Source organism: Manis pentadactyla, chromosome 11 (assembly GCF_030020395.1).
Source record: "Manis pentadactyla isolate mManPen7 chromosome 11, mManPen7.hap1, whole genome shotgun sequence".
In the NCBI taxonomy this organism is placed as follows: domain Eukaryota; kingdom Metazoa; phylum Chordata; class Mammalia; order Pholidota; family Manidae; genus Manis; species Manis pentadactyla.
Window position 1 is genome coordinate 5,388,987 of NC_080029.1, and position 19,055 is coordinate 5,408,041.

At 43.0% G+C, this 19,055-nt stretch overlaps 1 protein-coding gene and 1 long non-coding RNA gene across 2 annotated transcripts in view; one reads left to right on the forward strand and one right to left on the reverse strand.

Moving 5' to 3' along the window:
- The window catches only part of EVL (Enah/Vasp-like), a 147,962-nt gene extending 132,507 nt beyond the window's left edge, over positions 1-15,455 (reverse strand). Inside the window, exon 1 of the mRNA XM_036882426.2 lies at positions 15,248-15,455. Within this exon, the coding sequence (XP_036738321.1) occupies positions 15,248-15,252 (5 nt within the window). The 5' untranslated portion in view covers positions 15,253-15,455. The remainder of the gene's footprint in view (positions 1-15,247) is intronic.
- A 106-nt stretch (positions 15,456-15,561) lies between these two features.
- On the forward strand, positions 15,562-19,055 carry LOC118910871 (uncharacterized). Its single transcript, XR_005024200.2, has 3 exons — positions 15,562-15,696; positions 16,161-16,765; positions 17,888-19,055. It is a non-coding gene; the product is annotated as an uncharacterized LOC118910871 (long non-coding RNA).

Below are 19,055 nucleotides of genomic sequence, written 5' to 3' on the forward strand. Positions count from 1 at the left end.
ATAAAATGAAATAAAAGATGTATTCTATGCGGCAAGTTAAAAATGAATGAGTGGATAGTGAAATGATTTTCAACAAGGGTGCGAAGACAACTTAATGGGGAAAGGATAATCTTTTCAACAAATGGTGATGAAATAATTGGAAATCCATGTACCAAAAACGAATTTACACCCCCTACTTCACACCATATAGGAGAATTAATTCAAAATTGATCCTAAACTAAAGGTTAGAGTTAAAACCTTCTGGAAGAAAACACAGGAGAAAATCTCCCTGATCACAAGTTAGGCAAAAAAGGATCCATAAAAGAGAATATTGGTAAACCAGACTTTGTCAAAATTAAAAATATATGTGCTTGAAGACACCACTAAGAATATGAAAGGGCAAGCTACAGAATAGGAGAAAATACTGCAAAACACGTATCTGATAAATGATTTACAATCCAGGATATGTAACAAAATCTCAAAACTCAACGAGACAATAACCATAACAAAAATGGAATATCACCTAAATATCCAACAATTGGTTGAGCATTTGGTTAATTATCTCCAGTCCATGAAATACTGCAGACTTGTTAAAAAGTTAAACTCTTACCAAAAAAAAAAGATGAACTGATGGAATAGGGATAGAGATATAGACAGAGAGGTGACAAAGCAAACAGAGTGAAATGGTGGTGAGTATATAGGTGTTTACTGGATAATTCAATTTTTCTGAGTCTGAAAATTTTCATAAGAAAATATTAAATAAGGTTAAGCTCTAGAATATTTTAAGACACAAATATGTCATCACACATGATGTGCTGGTAAATAAAAAAGGTTACAAAGCTCTATGCATAGTACAAATCCACTATATATACATTTCTTTTTATACATGTTGCCACAGAAAAAATATACACAGCAGGATGTTATCTGTGGATGACGTGGTAACATAAGCGAGCACTTGCTTGCTTATCCAGATTCTCTACATTTTTTACAATGATCAAATATTTTTATGATTTAAAAAAAGAGGTTCCTGAACAGCAGTGAAGCAAGAACAGACAAGAAAGATTAAAGTTTATTTCATCACAAACAGTGACAGAAAACACTGCCCTTCAAAAAAGCTTAACAGTCTTAAGTTTATTCAGCAGACATTCAGTGAGTGATTCTTTTGGCCAGCTACCGTGCTAGTTGCTGAACTCTGCCAGGTGCTGAAACAGGACAGTAAGAGCTGTGCAACTTGAAATGTACATGTCAGAAAGAGTGGATAATTCTGATTATCTGAGTTCTGCACTGGTTACACCATAACTGAGTCAACAATTTTAAGAACTGACAAACTGGAGCCTGTTGGCTCTGTTATACAAGGCTTGGGTAAGCAAAGCGTTGAACCTAGGGTGGAACAGACTTCGAGGAAATGACCGCCACATTCTAACAGCTTAGGTGCTATTCTGGGTGAAGCAGAACTTGGATCAACTGGTAGAAATTTAAAAGAAGCAAATACCACAAAGTATATCAAGAAGACAGAAGAGATATCCAGGGCTGGTTTATAACCCTGGGAACACCTTACTAATGAAAATACAAAGGCAGAGGCTGGTGAATGCCTTTCATAGGTAACAGCTATAACTACATTAATTTGTTCAGCAAATATACACCGGGTGCTTGTGATGCAATTATGGAAGTTCTATGATCCATGCTGACATGATAGCTACCAGTTACATGTGGTTGTTGATCACTTTAACTGTGGTGACCAGGAGCAAGATCATACATGCAAAGAAATGTGAGGGTAGGTATCCAGAAAGACATAGAAATACCTAAAGATACTTAGGAAGATACTCAGATTTGAGAATTAATAATTTAAGAAAGTATAGAGGATATGTTTCAAAAGGTAGAGAACAAAAGCAGAATGTAATTATGGCATTTTTATGATGGCGACCTAACTTAAATCAGTATCCTGGCTCTGGAGAGAAAGGGACAGACAAGAGATGCTAAAGGAGGAAGAACTGATAATGACATGTCCACTCGGATGGGGCGAGAGGGCAGTGAGTAACTCCATTAACCAGCCACCAGGTTTGGAGCAGAGTGCATGTCTGATGAGAATGAGCACATGGAAGGAGGCAAGTGTGGGAATGAAAGCAGTGAGTTCAGCTGTTTTTTTAAAAAAACAGATTTATTGAAAAACAGATTTTCATTCTGTAACAACCACCCATTTAGAGTATATAATTTAATAATGTTTTTACTATATTCACAATATATTTTAGCTTATTCATGAAATATATGCAATATATTTAGTATTTCTGTAGCATATTCAATGATTTAATGAAGTGGTATGACCACACTGCCATCTAGTTTTAGAATGTTTTCATCATCCCCAGAAGAATGCTCACACCCACCACTTCCCATTCCTGCTCCCCACCCCCACCCACCCTAAGCAACTACCAATCTCCTTTCTGTTTCTATGGATTTGGCCTTTCTGGACATTTCATACAAACAGCATCATACTATCTGTGGTCTTTGTGACTGGTTTGATTCACCTCTGGCATCACGTTTTCACGGCTGATCCATGTTGTACCGGTATTGGTACCTCCTTCCTTCTTATTGCTGAGTAACACTCCACAGTATGGTCAGACCACACCTTGTTCATCCACGCACCACTGCACAGACATTTGGGCTGTTCCCACTGTTTGGCTGATATAACAATGTTCCTATGAACATTTATGTATAGGTTTTGTGTGGACGCATGTTTTAATTTCTCTCGGGTATACACCTAGAAATGGAAAGGCTGAGACATACAGTAACCATGTTTAACATAATATAAGTTGGTCACGGGGATGGAAGTGCAGCATGGAGAATATAGCCAACAATTCTGTAACATCTTCCTATGTTGACAGATAGTGACTGACTAGCAGAGGTAAGGATTTAGTAATGTGTAACTATTGAACCACTGTGTTGTATACTTGAAACCAATATTGTAAATCAACTATACTTCAATAGAAATAAATAAATAACAAAAAACATTTTGAAGAACTACCAAACTTTCCCAAAGAGGTTGCACCCTTTTACATTCTTCCCACAATGTACGAGTGTTCCAAAAGGAGATCTGTCCATGAAGTCACTTACCCAATGTGTGAAGATTATCCGCATCCTCACCAACATTTTACCTTCTTTATTCTAGCCATACTAGTGGGTTTGAAGTGCTGTTATCATTGTGGTTTTGATTTGCATTTCCTCATGTCTAAGGATGCTGAGTACCTCTTCATGTGCTAATTGGCCATCTGTATATCTTCTTTGGAGAAGTGTCCATTTAAATCATTTGCTCATTTTAAAATTAGGTTATTGGTCTTTTCATTATTATCCTGTAAAAGTTTTTTACATATTCTAGATGAGTCCCTTATCAAATACATGATTTGCAAATCTTCTCTCCCATTCTGTCAGCTGTCTTGTCACTTTCTTGATAGTATGGTTTGCAGTACAGTTTTTAGTTTTGTTGAAATCCAATTCATCTATTTTTTTCTTTTATCATTTGTGTTTTGCTGTAATTTCTAATAAACCCTTGCCTAACCTAAGACTACGGTTTACTCTTATGTTTTATCCTATAAGAGCTTGAAAGTTCTAGCTCTTACATTTAAGTTTATAAACTATTTTGAGTTAACTTTTGCATATGGGGTTCAGCTTCATTCTTTTCTATGTAGATATGCCATTGTCCCGGCATCTGCTGAAACGGCTGTTTCCCCCCACCACTGAATGGTCTTGGCATCCTTGTCAAAAACCAATTGCTCATAAATATAGCAGTAGTGAGCCCAATTTTAGACATGCCGAACTTGAGAACCTGTGCTCTATCTCCTTAGACTGAGCTACCTGTGTAGAAAGCCTTGTTTTCTACTCATAGCCCAAGAATCAGTGTAGTGAACTCAGTAAATATTCAGTGAATGATTACCCATCTGTGCTGCCTTGCCATCCACAGACTTGGACACTCTGAAGTATATCACTCTGCTTTTAAGAAGGAACCAGCTGGTTCTCTTTCCAGGGCTGCCCTTCTGCTTTATCTGATCCAGTCTGTTGCTTTCAGATCTATTTTGTATAGTGACACAAATTGAGGACAGCATTTTCCTTCTTCCCAGGAAAGAACATGTTTATAAACAGTACCCCGGAGCTGCTCAGTTAGAAATCTCAGCTGGTACAATAACGCCATGCCAGTGGTACATTTGATTCTGATCTGAGAAGAGGCACAGAGAGGCTCCAAGGTGTGGTGTGTTTCCATCTTGCAAAAAAGGTTTCATTTGGGTGCCAGACCCAACATCTTTCTGTGTTCAAGCCAAAGTCAGAGAATTTGAAATTTAAAATTGCCAATGTGACTTCAGCACATCAGAGCTCAGTGAAAGCAAGGCCCTCAATAGGGATCCTAATTAGAGATAAAACATAAATAACTGGAAGAATTGAGGACATTTACCTAAGAAACGGCAGGACTTTCTGAAGACCACTGTCCTCAAGAAACTGAAAAGCCAACCGAGAGAAAATAAACCAATTTAAAGAAGTGCAAAAAGGAAGAACCAGAACAGAAGGTAACATCGCCTATCCAACCTAGTCCATCACAACTGCAAAAAAATAAAATAAAATAATTTTTAAGTGTGTTGTTCATGCCTCCTTTCTGGAACATTCACCTCAGATGCCTCTGCTCTCCTTCTTGACGACATGCTCCTTATGGCCCATCTCTCACTGGTGTTTGTAGCCCCAGCCCACTGTCTTGCACGTGGAAGGTACTCAATATATATCTTTCAAGTAGAAATTAAGCAGATATGATACAGGAAAACAGATAAATGAATAAGGAGCAGCCATGTATTTATAATTCAAAAAAGTCTATACTTAACAAAAGCTCACATTTACTATAGCACATTAAAAATTTTAAGTATTTTCAAGTATTCACATCTACTAGAATATGTTTATATTAAACATTTACTACCACCTTTACTGTGTAAATAACATCCACATGTGTTGATACTGCCTAAACCAGTGACTCCTCTCAGAGATAAAAAGCATAGTTAAGATCAAAGTACTGACCTCCAGGGGCTCTTCTGGTTCTGAAGTCCAACATCTGTGATCATCATTCCAGTTTCTCTCCTGTCCCAACCCCAAAGCCACCCAGTATGGGATTAAGCAAAGATGATCACGACCATGCAAATACACCCCAGGACAAGTGGCTGAAGCACTTGTTCATACTTGTTCACCTCAGACAAACTATGAACCCTCTTGCCGGGGGCTGGAATCAGCTTCTCAGCTGAGATGGCCATGGTGAGCGAGAAAAGGTGCACCACGACTTATTTCCTTAGACATCCCATTCAGAGTTCTTATAAAATCCAGGTCTCATGGTTTCATTACGCCTCCTCCTATGAGCTGTGTTTTCTCTTGGATTTTGGTTAAGCCTTATGTTCTCATAGGTCTGACAATTTCTGATTGAGTGCCACTCATTGTATATGAAAATTGTATAGATAATTTGAGGTTCTTCTAAAGGGGATTTACTTTTGCTTCTGACCGGCAAGTAGGTCAGGGGGACAAACAACTGAAGTCACCTTACTATAATCAGATACTGAGATCCTTCAAAGTAGTAGTACAGTTTCCAAGCGAGTCAGTCTCCGGTTCACCCCTGTCCCTAAGCAAAGCCCTTATGATGAACCTGGGGTGTTCATTCTCCTTTGCAGGCTCTGAACATCAGTTTGTATCTCCCCAGTCCCACGAATCTGCATAAAGTTCTAACCATCTTTCTCAGTTGATGATTTTAGCAATGAAAATTGCTCCAAATGCCAGGTGTACCTGTCTATCCTCTCCCAAATCTCGGATCTGCGAATCTTTTCTGCTTCGTATCCTGTGCCTTCAAAATGATTTTCCTCCCACTTGTCACCTTGTCTGTTCTTAGTAGGACTGGTCTAAACAACCTGATAAATCACTGTTAGAAATAGAACCCCCTAATTCAACACAACCTAACACAACCTTTGTTTAAAACTGAACCAGAGGGGATCTTTCTAACATAAACCACTCATGATTTTGTTCAAGTTTTTTCTAGTTGGCTCTCCCAACTTCAGCAGTTTGGAAATTTGAGTCTTTCTCAGGGGCCTACCCAAATCCAGACTGGAAGAAGCAATCTGGGGTGTGGGAAAACAGATTTGGAATTACAACTGACTGATAGAAAACCATAAATCTTCGTTAAAACAAAGCATTAATCAAAAGTAATGTCATCATGCACTCTAATCTAAAATCAAATATGCTTTACCACTGGAACTGAGGGTGGGAAACTCCCTTCAAAACAATGAGAAAGCTATACACTCCGAGGCTCAGAGCCTGGCGCGCGGCAGACGTTAAGGGACGGTAGCTCCCTGCACCCCTGCCTCCTCCCTACCCCCACCCCCACCTAGAGGTGGGCTGAGAGTGAACACAGGCTGAAATTTCAGCACTGTCCAATTACCTTATTAGAGAGTCTAAGGCTCATCCCCAGTTTTTACAGCACAGTACAGGAGGAGCGAGGGCTGAGGTCACAGAAAGGGTAACAGGAGTCAGGGGAGCAAATACTCTTGCCTACTTTCACCTGTAACTAAGGAGGAGATAGGGATGCAGGGGAGTGGACAGAAAGGCCAGAACTGGGAGACAAGAAACCTGAGCTTCTTGTCCATGCTGTCCGACTACCTTGTGAGCCCCCGTGAGTGAGCCTGTGTGTCTCTTCCTCATCTGAGACGTGAGGGACTCAGGTATTATCCAACAAACACTGATCGAGGACTTACTACAGTCCATGTGCTGGGACTACAATGCCCTGCTCCTAACAGCAGGACGAGGTCAGTAGTTCTCAACTCTGGGTGCACATTTACTAACCCAGAGATTTAGAACAAACAAACAAACAGCAACAAAGCACTTACTCCAGGTACATGCAATCTCGAGGTAGGCCCTGGCATTGCAGAGAGGGCGGGGCAGGCAGGGAAGAGGGCCTTTTTAAGTGTGGCTGATACCCTGTGAGGGTTAACAACGACTGGGCTTAAAGGATTTCTAAGTTGCTGAACATAACTTCTATGGTTTTACAAATGAGTATTTTTAACAGGTCAAAAATCTCCAAAATAAAGTGTGGTTTCCTCAGTAATTTGGGGGGAGAGTGACTTAAGGTAAGGGTTGCCTTGATGTGCTCACAATCCTATCCTGGTAAGTCACACTGCCTGCGAGGGATCTCAAGCCTCCCTCGCGTATGGATATTCAAAAGCCATGAGTCGTGTCATAATCAGAATTCTCCTGAACAGGCATACTGATGCCTGAACTGTGCCATTCTAGACTTGTGTCTTTGGTCTGAAGCACTATTTCCCAAGCTTTGGTCATCCATGATTTTTGTCATGCCTGTTTAACAGGAGTACTCTTAATCTTTTCCTTTAAAATCAACTCACTAGAACAAGAAGATAGTACTAACCCTACTAAATATTCAAACAGCCTCTTTAATTAAAAGTGAGGTATTGGCACATGAATAAATACAGAGAGATGGGACCAACAGAAAATCCAGAAACAGGTCAAGTTAGTTAAAATGGCAAAAGACGGCATCTCAAAACACTGGGAGAAAAATGAAAATTTTTAATAAGTGATATTGAAGTTAACTGAAAACTCAGATGGAAAAGGATAAAAATGGGTCTAGCCCTCAAACTATGTACTTAATTCCAAATGGATCAAAGACTTAAAATTTTGAAAAAGAAACTACACAAGTACTAGAAAAAACCTAGATGAACTCAACCTGGGAGTGAAGACAACTTTCCAGTTATGACCGAAAATCAAGAAGCAATGAGTGAAGACAGAAAAAAATAAATCTACTTACTTTCTATTTAGTAATAATATGCACAGAATCATGTGTGTTAAACACCTCTTCTGTATCACTTCAGCTTCTCCTGCCTTCCTTATTCCACGCACCAGCTTTGCCCAGGCTCTGACCTGCCTCCAAAACCAAGCTCTTGTAAGGTAAGTGGTCCACTGTCTCTAAATACTCACAAAACACATCCTCAGAGCTCTGCAAAGGCGTGTCAGTGTTTTACTACTGAACAACAGGCACGTATGGGGCTGCACTGCCCTTTCTGCCATGGCTTCTGTGAATTTCGCAGCTAAATGTGCTCAATTGCAGAAACCATTTCTTACTCCAAATTTTCTGGTACAGTTATCCTCTCTAACCCAAAATAATGTGCCTCCTGTTTTCTGTTTATTTCAATAGCTCTATTTTGTGTCTTTTATAGAGAATGTTCCTGAATCTTTTTAGAAGTAAAGCATCAGTAGCAACTGTGGTTTCCAAACCAAAAAATTATCCCATATGGTAGACAAGTTATATAGTAAGCTGACAATAGGGCAGAATATTTTTAGTCAGAATTGTCCCAGATTTTCCAGGGTTTATCTTCCTCGTAGACATAAGAAATCTGGGTGGGGGAGGTGGATAACTAACCTTTACTGAACACCATAAGCTAAAGATTTTTTATGTGTTCTCATTTGCTCCTCATAAAACCCTGTGAAGGAAAAAACCCTGTGAAGGAAGTGTGATTATCCTCATTTATATTTGAGAAAAACGGAGGCTCATAAAGGTTAAGTAATTTGCTCAATTCGGTTGGCTGAGAAGGAGTGGCTTTGAGGCAGGATCCAGGTCTGTCTGACTCTAAAATCCAGGCTGCTTAGAATGCAGGAGGCAAAATGTGCCCTAACTCAAATTTTTTAGAAGTTTATTCACACACCTACTACGGAGAAGATGTCTCTCTCACAGCCTTAAAGACAAAGACAGTCCATCTTCATCCATGGTAGCTGGAGAGGAATTGGGACCAGGGCTCCCCCGACTGGTGAGCAGATGGAAGCACACCACCTACTTCTGATAGCTTTCCTAGCTAGTCCTTTGCTCTTCTGGGGAGAACCTCCAAGTTAAGATCAGGATTAAATTTCTTGCATTAACTTTATCTCTTTTAAAGATAAACAAACTTTATCTGTTTAAAATTAACATTCAGATAATGTGTATCTATATACTTAAAAAGTTTTATACCTTTTGGTACCAGTAATACCATTTTACTGATTTACCTTAAGGAAATAATCAGAGTTGCACCCTAAGATTGATGTGCACAGACATTTTTCATTGTGTTATTTACAATGATGAAATCCTAAAAATTCGCTGTCCCCAAACTGCAGTACAATGAAAATCATGGTATACTATCTGATAGACTATTATTCAGCTTTTAAAAATATTTTCAGAGACTATTTAACAAGGGGATATGCATACATGTTAAAGGCAAAATGTCAATACAAATACACAGTACAATGCCACGTTTGTGAAAATGTTACACTTACATATGAAAAAGGTAATGGAACTACAACTACATTTAATGGGGTTCTCCCTAAACATCAGGATCAATGCTGACTTTTACTGTCTTCTTTACATCTATGTCTTCAAATTCTCTACATTTAAAACATACTACATTTAAATCAGAAAAAAATGTTATTTTTCTAAAAAACAAGAAAAAATTGCCAAGAGAAATGATTTCTATGGGGATCTTCTCCTTTTGGGCTAGGAAAGAGAAAACTCTAGTTACAGCTGTTTGCTGAGGGGACCATTGCTTCCCACCCCACCCTGACGGCAGCTGGAGGCGCTCTAGTCTGAGTTAACATGATGTTACTGCAGCGCTGGTGACATATTCACTTAACAGCTCTGAGTCCTCAAGCTTATCATCTACTGCAAGGTTCAAATTTGGGTATAGATTCCCTTTCAAGGGCAATAAATATGTGAAACAATGCTGATTTTATTTTCACACAGTTTATTCGTGTACAGCTACAAACTAAGTTTAAATTTATGTTTATATACTACATACAAACAGAACTACAAAGCCAGCAAAATCCAAAATGATATTACTTTAATAAAAGGATGATGTTGCTCATACTGAAAACTATCACCACAAGGTCAATATGGCAATGTGCTGAGCTCCAAACAAGGCAGACAGTCAACAGAAGAGAGCCTAGGAAGACACACACAGAAGCCCTACAGCTGGTTTCCCTGACATGATTTCCAAGGACATTTGGAGAACTACTCCCCTGCCCCCTCTCTGCAGCACTAAGTCCAGAAATGTACTTGCACCCAAATGTGTGGGTTGGCACAGGCTAACAAAGAGGGCCTGTGTTTGGGCCTGTGTATCTTATGCTGTACCCTGTAATCGCACTGCATGCCATATAAACCAAGATTAATGAAGTGCCCCTTGTCCACATGAGATGGTTCCCTGGCACAGAATCAGACCTGGGAGATTCTAGACTGGCTGTGCCTACAGATAGATGCAAGGCTGGCCTGGGGCAGGCTTCCTCAGGACCAAGGGTGATCTTCATTCAGATGTTACCAGATGTGACCATGCACTCCTCGGGAGGACTTTGGGATCTGGGTTATCTGTACTGAAATCCACCTTAGAAAACACTCTTGATATCTCTCTCATCCATATATCTGCAGATATAGTCCAGTACCGAATCAGCATTTTTGAAGAAAAATATAATTTTGATCCCCACTTCATATACAATTTGAAGGAAGAGTTTTAGAAAATTTTATATATAAGACAGAAAAACAACTTAACACTTACTATGTATTCTAGAAGAACGTTATCTTAACATAAGAAATGATGGAAAAACTGCAAAGAAAACTTAAAGACATAAAAATCTTAAACTTCTATATACCAAATCTTCAAAAGATAAAAAGCAGATAGGAAAAATGTTCACAGAATAGTACGTTCCCAACAGATAAGTGACTAAAATGTATCAACAGAAATATATTGTATACTGTGGATGTGGGTGGTTTGTTTAAGTAGAAAAAGGATACAGAAATGTACTCAGTGAATTTCTCTAAGTCTTTTAGGGTAAGGAGCTATTTGGGGCGGGGGGAGGTCTGGTTCCTTCCACCTCCTTACCTTCCTAATCTAGTATAAGACAACAGCCCTCAAAAAAAAAAAGAAAAAAAGATTTCTGAATGAAGATATGAAAATACATAAGGTCTGTCAGCAAAAGGGAAGTAAGCATTCAGGCAGTAATCTAGAAAATAAAGAAAAACTCAGACAGCCTTAATTATCCAGCTAATTTGATCCAACAGGACATTTTTGCTAAAACATGTGAACATGTGCCTCAAATGTTTAGTTTAGTTGTTACGCATCTCCAGCCTATGCCTTTCTGACACACTCCTAAAGGGGACAGTTTAGAAACTACATTTCAAACCTTTTACAACAGGTCACATCTGTGTACCTCCATGAAATCGTCTAGTAAGAAAAGAGATGTTATTCCAAAGATGACTTAGGAATAGAACCACAAATTAGGAAGAAAAAGACATGTAAACCCCAAAAGAGAGCTGGGCAAGACATTTGAAAAGGCACTTCATAAAAGAGGATACCAAATAAACACGAAAAGATGTTCAACCTCATTAGACAGCAATTTCTTCACTTAAAAAATTTTTTCACTTAAAAAATTCAGGACTGAACAAAAAGGAAAGTATTTTTCATGGATGAGTCAAACTGCTTATAAATATCCAAATCAAATGAGGTGACAGCAGAGGTAATGAATAGAATCCCTTGACTCATGCAAAAGCCAAGTACTCAAGGTACATGTAAATATACACGTACAGATGCTCACCTATAAACAGGCTGCCACAGAGAACCATGTTAAACTGCCAGCAGTGCTTTAAAAACTGTGCAAAAACAACTTAAGAAGAACACCTGAGTGACTCTTGGAAAAAACATTTAAGAACTTTGATTTCTACATCCACTGTGCTTTTTTATCTGATCCAAAAGACTGGGATCTAAGAGTGCTATTATGCTATTATTGATCAAAAAATTAAATGATCCATTCAAGTAGACCAAAGAGTCATTTTTATCAAACAAACAATTATGGAAATAATACAGGAGAAAGAAATGAATGTGGACAGTAGAGTGAAAAGCACATGCTTCCCAAGTCCTTTGTTTTACAAGAATGATCTGAAGTAAACCGCCACTGTCCAATTACTTGCACATTAATACTTACTCTTAAAATTATCTTGATTCTAAGGGCATTTCAAAAACGGAGACAATCTAACACAGTTAGACATAACACAAGAAAACAGGTATTATTGCTCCTCACAGCTTCTGTAACCTGGCAGTCTATATCTCCTTCAGAGTTAAATATTAACTCAAACTGCCTCTCACAAGTATACATCAGGGGTTCTTACTTCCAGTAACCATGGGGTAAGGAAATCAGAACAATCTTCCAGCTAAAGAGAACTAGAAAAGCTGGCAAGAAATAGAGTAAATATCTGCCTGGAGGCTTGGGGGAGGGAGGCACAGCAGCAGCTCAGAGAGGTTAGCTTAGTATTTGGGACCACATTTCCCTGGGGCTGTTTGCCAATTCAGAAGGGAATGCTAAAAGCTTGGCATTGGGTTGGGAAGTGAAGGTGCTGGTGAAGAGCTAAACACTAAAAGTGAGTAGAACAGATGGGTGCTCACTAGGACTGCAGCTCAGCTTAAAAACGTCTCAATCCTGGAGACTGCACTGAAGTGAATTTAGATGGTAAGTGCCCTATTTGCCTCACAAAAGCAAATGTGAATTATCTCTGGAGGAGAAGGACATTATCTTAGGCCTCAAATTATTTCTTCAGACAATTTTGCAATTATGATATCTGGCATACAATAATAAAAAACAAACTAGGCATATAAAGAGAAAAGAAAGTATGAATGAAAACCAAGAAAGACATTGGAAATTACTCACAAATACTATCATAATCAGACAAACTTTAAGATAATTACACATACTATATTCAAGGAGATAAAGACTGATAATTCTGGCAGATAGCTGGAAACTATAAAAAGAGAACCAAATGGAAATAAAAAATATATAATAACAAATTAAAAACTCAATTCATGGTTTTAATGGCAAATTACTTATGTCAGAAGAAAAAAGATAAGAGACGAGATATCCAGAATGAATGCCAGAGACAAAAACAGAAAGAAAACACAGAAGTAATGTTAAGAGATCTAACATATAATTGTAGTCCCGGAAGAAAAGGTGAGAATGGGGCAGAGGCAATAGATGAAGTATTAACAGTACATGACTTCCAAAACTAACGAAAGGCATAAAGCCACAGATTGAAGAGGCCCCAAGCATCCCAAGTATACCTAAAACTGAAAAGAAATCCATACCAGGGACAGCATCGAAAAATTGCTGAAAACCAAAGACAGAAACAACATTTTAAAAGCAGCCAGAGAAAAGGACTATGTTCAAAGAAGTGACAGACTGACAAGTGACTTCTCAACAGAAACAGCCCAAGTCAGAGATAATGAAATGTCTCTAAAGTGCTGAAAGAAAACACGGGCAAACCAAGTTTGTGACTAGGAAAAAACTCTTCAAAAATGGAGGAAAACATTCTAAAATTAGGTTGCATAATGCTGAAAATACTACAAACTACTGAAATGTATACTTTATAGATGGGCAAATTTTATAGTACACGAATTATATCTCAATAAAGCAGATACTGAAGGACCACTAAAGGGTATTCTTCAGGTGAAAATGTTTATGACCCCAAGTGGAAGACTGGAAGATGACAAAGGTACACTGCGGAGCTTTGGGGAGAAGACTGAAAGGGTATCTCGCCGCGACCCTCCTTACCCAGGACGGCTCAGGAGACACTGGCCCACGCAAGAGATTTTATTATCTGAAAGAGAGTGGCTGCCCCCAGGGGGGTTGGAGGGGAGAGAGAGAGAAAGAGAGAGAGGGAGAGAGAGCAGGGAGAGCAGGGGGACAGAGACAGAGACAAAGAGAGAGAGGGCAGCAGCGGGTGCCTTATTGTGGCAGATCCCCTCAGCCTGTTGCCTTGGGGGAGGGTCGGGATGTTTAGAGATAAGGTGGGGTAAACCCAGGCAAGCCCAGGCATAATTCTCACCCGCTTATGTGCTTGGGACCATGGGGCAAATAGAGGATAAATTACTATTTTCTTATAAAGATGACCTTTTGAGTAAACAGTGCTGACAAATGGTGCTGGTAAAAATGAAATCAGATCCCTTTTTCACAAGTTACATAAAAATCAATTCCAAAGGGACTGTAGATCTTGACTGTAGAAGAAAAATAGTAAAATTTCTAGAAGATGTTACAGGAAACTATCTTCTTGACTTTGGAATAGAACCACAAATTAGGAAGAAAAAGACATGTAAACCCCAAAAGAAAGCTAGGCAAGACATTTGAAAAGGCACTTCATAAAGAGGATACCAAATAAACATGAATAGATGTTCAACCTCATTAGACGGCAAGAAACTTCAATTTAAAACGACACACACCAGGATGGCTAAAATTTAAGACTAACAATACCAAGTGTTAACAAGGATGTGGAACACTACTCTAATACACTTGCTGATAGTAGTGTAAACTGGTACAAATACTTTGGAAACTTGATATCATCTGCTAATGTCAAAGATGTGCATATCTTTTGACCTAGAAAGTCCACTACTAGGTATACACCCAACAGGAATGAATGTACCACGAAACATGTAGAAGTATTGTTATACCAGAAACAAGTGAATTTTTAAGCTAGAAACGATTCAAATGTCTACCAATAATAGAATGGATAAATTGTGGTATGTTGTTATAATGGAATACTACAGATCAATAGAAATGAACAACAGTTAAACAGAATGGATGAATCTTAAAACATCTTTAGTGAAAGAAACCAGGCACAAAAGAATATCGCATTATTCCCACAATAAAAAGTTCACAAAACAGGCACAATGAAACTATTGACGCTATTGTTTTTATGGATGTGTTTAGAAGGTAAAATTGCACAGAAAAAAAAGGCCAAGGAAGTGATTACCCCAAAAAGTGAGGATTAGGTTACCTCTGCAGAGGGAATTCCGGGCTCCTGGGTACCGGCAATGTTTTGTTTTCTGAGTGGATAACCCCAGCGCCCCAGGCTGGGTGATCAATCAATGAACGGTACACTAGGGGTCTTGCACTTTCCCGGCGTGCAAGAAGAAAGGAAAAGGGGACGATAGAGGGGAGCAGAGCCCGCAGATGGAAGGGAGCTACCACTTCACAAGGACGCTGAGCCGAGGCTGCCCCGCAGGCCGAGCCCGCTGAGGGGGCCGGGCGCTCGGCCCCCGGGCGGCCCAGACGGCCACACCTGCCCGCGGGCCCGCCGCCGCGCCCAGCGCCCGGCCAGCCTCCCGCGCGCCGCTCAGGCCGCGCTCGGACCGCCGGGCCCTCCGCCCCTCGACGCCCCGCACTCCCCCACCGCCCGCCCAGGCGCGGCCCGACTCACCTCATTGTCGCTGCCGGGCGGGCGCGCGGGCCGGGGGCGCGGCGGGGGCGCGGGCGTTAGCGGAGGCGCCGGCCCCGGGCGCGGCGGCTCCGCGTCTCGCTGGGCTGCGGCGGGCAGCGGGGGCGCATCTTCTCGCGGCGGCGTCCGGGCCGCTAGCTGCGGAGCAGCGCGGCGGCGGCGGCGCCTGACAGCTGGGCCCCGGCCCCTGCCATCTTGGCGGGCGCGTGCCCAGCCGGCGTGTGCGCGCGCCGCCGGGGCTGAGAAGGCGGGGAGGCGTGGAGGGGCGGTGCCGGGAACGGCGGCCGGGGAGCGCGCCCGCCCGAGCCTCGGGGTGGCCCAGGGCGGGCTGGCGCGGGCGGGAAAGCTTAGCCCGCGAGCCGGGACAGGGGTCCCTCCGCCGCCAAGGGGAGTGCGTGCGTGCGTGCGTCCCCCCGCCCGCAGCCGCGGAGGTGAGAGCGCGCGCCGCGGCCCAGACCCGACACAAAAGGCGCGGGGCCCCACCGCCCGCGCCTCCGGGTGGGCCTGCCCGGGCCTCATGAGGGGGCGGGGCGCGGGGCCGGAGGCGGGTCTCTGGGGAGGGGCGGGGCCTCGGGGAGGTAGGGCGAGCGGTGAGGGGCTGGGCTGAGGGGGGAGGGTCTTCAAAGAAAGGTCGAGCGGTGAAAGAGGGGACGGGGCGTGAGGGCGGGGCTGCAGAGGCGGGGCTGCAGGGGCGTGGATTCTAAGAGAGTGGAGCGGTGAGGGGCGGGGCCGTGTCGGTGAGGCGGAGCCATGGGCGGGGCGGGGCGGGGTGGAGCTGGGCTCCGGCGAACACGTGGGGCGCAGTGCCCGCTCCCCGCAAAGGCGGATTAGTGCGCCAGCGTCCGTGCGCGGTGGTCGGCGGATTCTCCCTACCCCGACCCTGCCGCGCGCCCAGTCTGCTCGAACGCAGGGGGCAGCCGGGATCCTGAGGGGCATCGAGGTCACCAGCCTAACAAGAGCCTCACCAGGCTCCCCAAAACCACAGGCTGTGAAAAATAACATCGACAACGCACAACACCAAGTAGGTCGTCCGGATTCCTCTGGTTGTTAAATCCCCATCCTTCCTAAAGATTAGCGATCTTTGCATGCTGGACACCATAACCCTCAGCGTCTCACTCCCCATATCTAGGTGGACACAGTTCTTGGTGCTTTCTCAGTATTGCCGCTAATGTCCCCTTTCCCCTTCGTCGCTGCAACATGGAGAGCATCTCTACCTTTTTAGAAATGGGTCTAATTAGACAAGAGCATATCAATCGTATGGCTGTTTAGTAGGAGGGCAGGGAAGGGCAGCTATTTCACTCCTGGCGCAGATGGAGAAGAGGCTTTGTAAAGTTATGTGGTTTTGCCCAAGGCTCTTGTCAGTTATGTGGTTTTACCGAAGACACAGGAAGTGGTGTAGCCAGTTCTCAAGCCAAGGTTTTTCTGACTCAGAATCCCAGCGCCCATCCAGTCCAGTTTGCTGCTGTTGAATATCCTTTTCACTCCCTGCAGATTGGATCCGTAAGTACTTATCCCTCTCTCTGACCCCTCCCTCACCATACTATTTGAGCCGGAGTTTTTAAACTCAAAAAGGCACCTTGGACCCCTCTAGCCCTGTTAGTAGCTCCGGAGGGTCTCAGCCTCTCCTAACTTTATATGTTCCTCTCTTCCCAAACTCAAGATTGGCTTTTTGCTACAGAACAGATTTGCTAGATCCTAAAAACTACTAAAAATGAATAAGCCCCCCCCCCCCCCCACCGCCACCCCCAGGATACTGGCCTGTTTGTTCCCAGCCTGGTTTATGGAAGCATGTGGCCCACTGTGACCTCCGGATCAGGTACTTTCTCTGCTGCCTTGGAGTCTGACAGGTTGTCACTATCCTGTAACTGGAAGAAGGTTTGCTGGGATGTGCTGATGTTATATTTGCTACAGAATACTAGCACCAAAGGTGAGGGGCACAGACGTGCTGTCAACCTTTTCTGCTAACTACCAGTCCCCTGGAACAATAAAGATATTCAAGTTCCTTTAAGGAGGATCAGAAAACATTGATGCTGGAAGGGACCTGCAAATCCTTCTCTCGTAAAGGGGGTCGGTGAGAACACTGAGAGAGGGAAAGTGGCCCAGCATCGCTCAGTGAATTCATGAAGTCAGCCGTGTCAGACTCCTGGAGAGGTCATTTTCTTGCAGCCAGTGTGTTCCTTGGAGGGCTTCATGAGCAGCAAGAAGGGCTGGGGAGGACAGGTGGAGGCCTCTTGTGCCTTAAGCTGAGCCCTGATTCTCCATGAATGGCCATTGCTATATGTCTAACTAGCCCAAGGGTACCTGGGAAGGCAGAGCTCTCTGAGCCCCCATTTGTCCCAACAGACAGGACTCCTAAATCCTTCTTGTAAGCTCTGCTGAGGATCAGCACAAAGGGGCTGCTGAAAAAGAGCTTCTCTGCCCTTCCAAGCATTCTTGCCTTTTGCCTCTCCTTCCCCTGCCCCTTAACCATGCATCCATTGAAGCCGGGTTGTTTATCATGTTTCCCATTTACTGATCAAAGGCTTTATCCCTTTAAAGTACAGAATTCATGTTTTCCATTCTTCTGAGAAAAATAAAATTAACACTGTTTTGACGTGTGGCCCCCAAATGATTTGTTTCTAGAGGCCACCATTCCTTGAATTTGAAAAGGCTGCTCACCAGAGTGAGTGACTTTATGACACCCGACGTGTGTAGGTGCAGGACATGTGGCCCAGCTGACTATTGTGGGTCGACTCCCAGGCATTCCAGGATTTCCCATTTGTGGGGAAGGCAGGAAAGACAGGGTTTCTGCTGTCTGTACCTCAGGCTACTCATAGAGCCACAGACACACAATAGAGCTGGGAAGTTCTCAAGGGGTCTCTTGTCTAATAACGTCCTTGTCCAGAGGGTGAAACCCAGGCCGGAGAGGGCACCAGGAGAGTGCACGAAGAGGCAGATGAACACAGAGTTCCCCAGCCTGCAGGCTCCAGCACTGCCCATGTTACCCCTGCCACCTTCCTGTTCCAGGAAGCTTTTCCAGCCTGGGTCACTGCTGATGAGCTGACCCCTGGACACTCTTCTCCATTACTTGGTGTTGCCAACACAAACCTCACTCACCACAAATAATCAAAAGGAACACTTTTGCTGATTCACCGATGAGACCATGTCTGGTTTATATTAACCAGCATAAGTAAGTTACTAATTCACACCAGAAGCCAAAATGAAGAGAACAGATGCCTCACAGGATTTGGCAACCGCCTGTGACCCTGCACCCTTTTCTGGAAAATCCTCATTCATGTCATTAATCTCACTGACCAATTCAGTTATTTCAAACACTGTTTTCCTTAAATACAATTTGTTTTCATTCATTCATTGATTGTTCATTGCGTGCCGGCAGGTGTGTGCCCTGCCCACTGCATCCGCCTGTGTCACCTGTCCCCCAGATCCCTCGCACACACCCTCCCATAGGGCTGCGGGCGCTGTTCTCCCCCGGGGTTTGGTCTCAGCCCTATCACATCCTCGCCATCTCACGTTAGGATAGTCTTTCTGCTTGCTGACTGCCGCACTAGATCGTGAACATCATGAGGACAGCAAGCATGTCTTAGTCCTCCTTGCTTCCTGTGGGTAAAATTGTAACATTTACAGAGTATCTCGCCTGGCTTTAGTTCATTTGCATATCCTCAGGGGTGGAGAGAAGTTCATCTCCACGTCAATGGGTAATTACCAGGGCAACCAAGGACGTGTCTGAACCGGGGCTTTTAAAGGGAGGGGCTTGCTTGCTTCTTCGGGAGCAGAGAGAGATGGCCCTGGA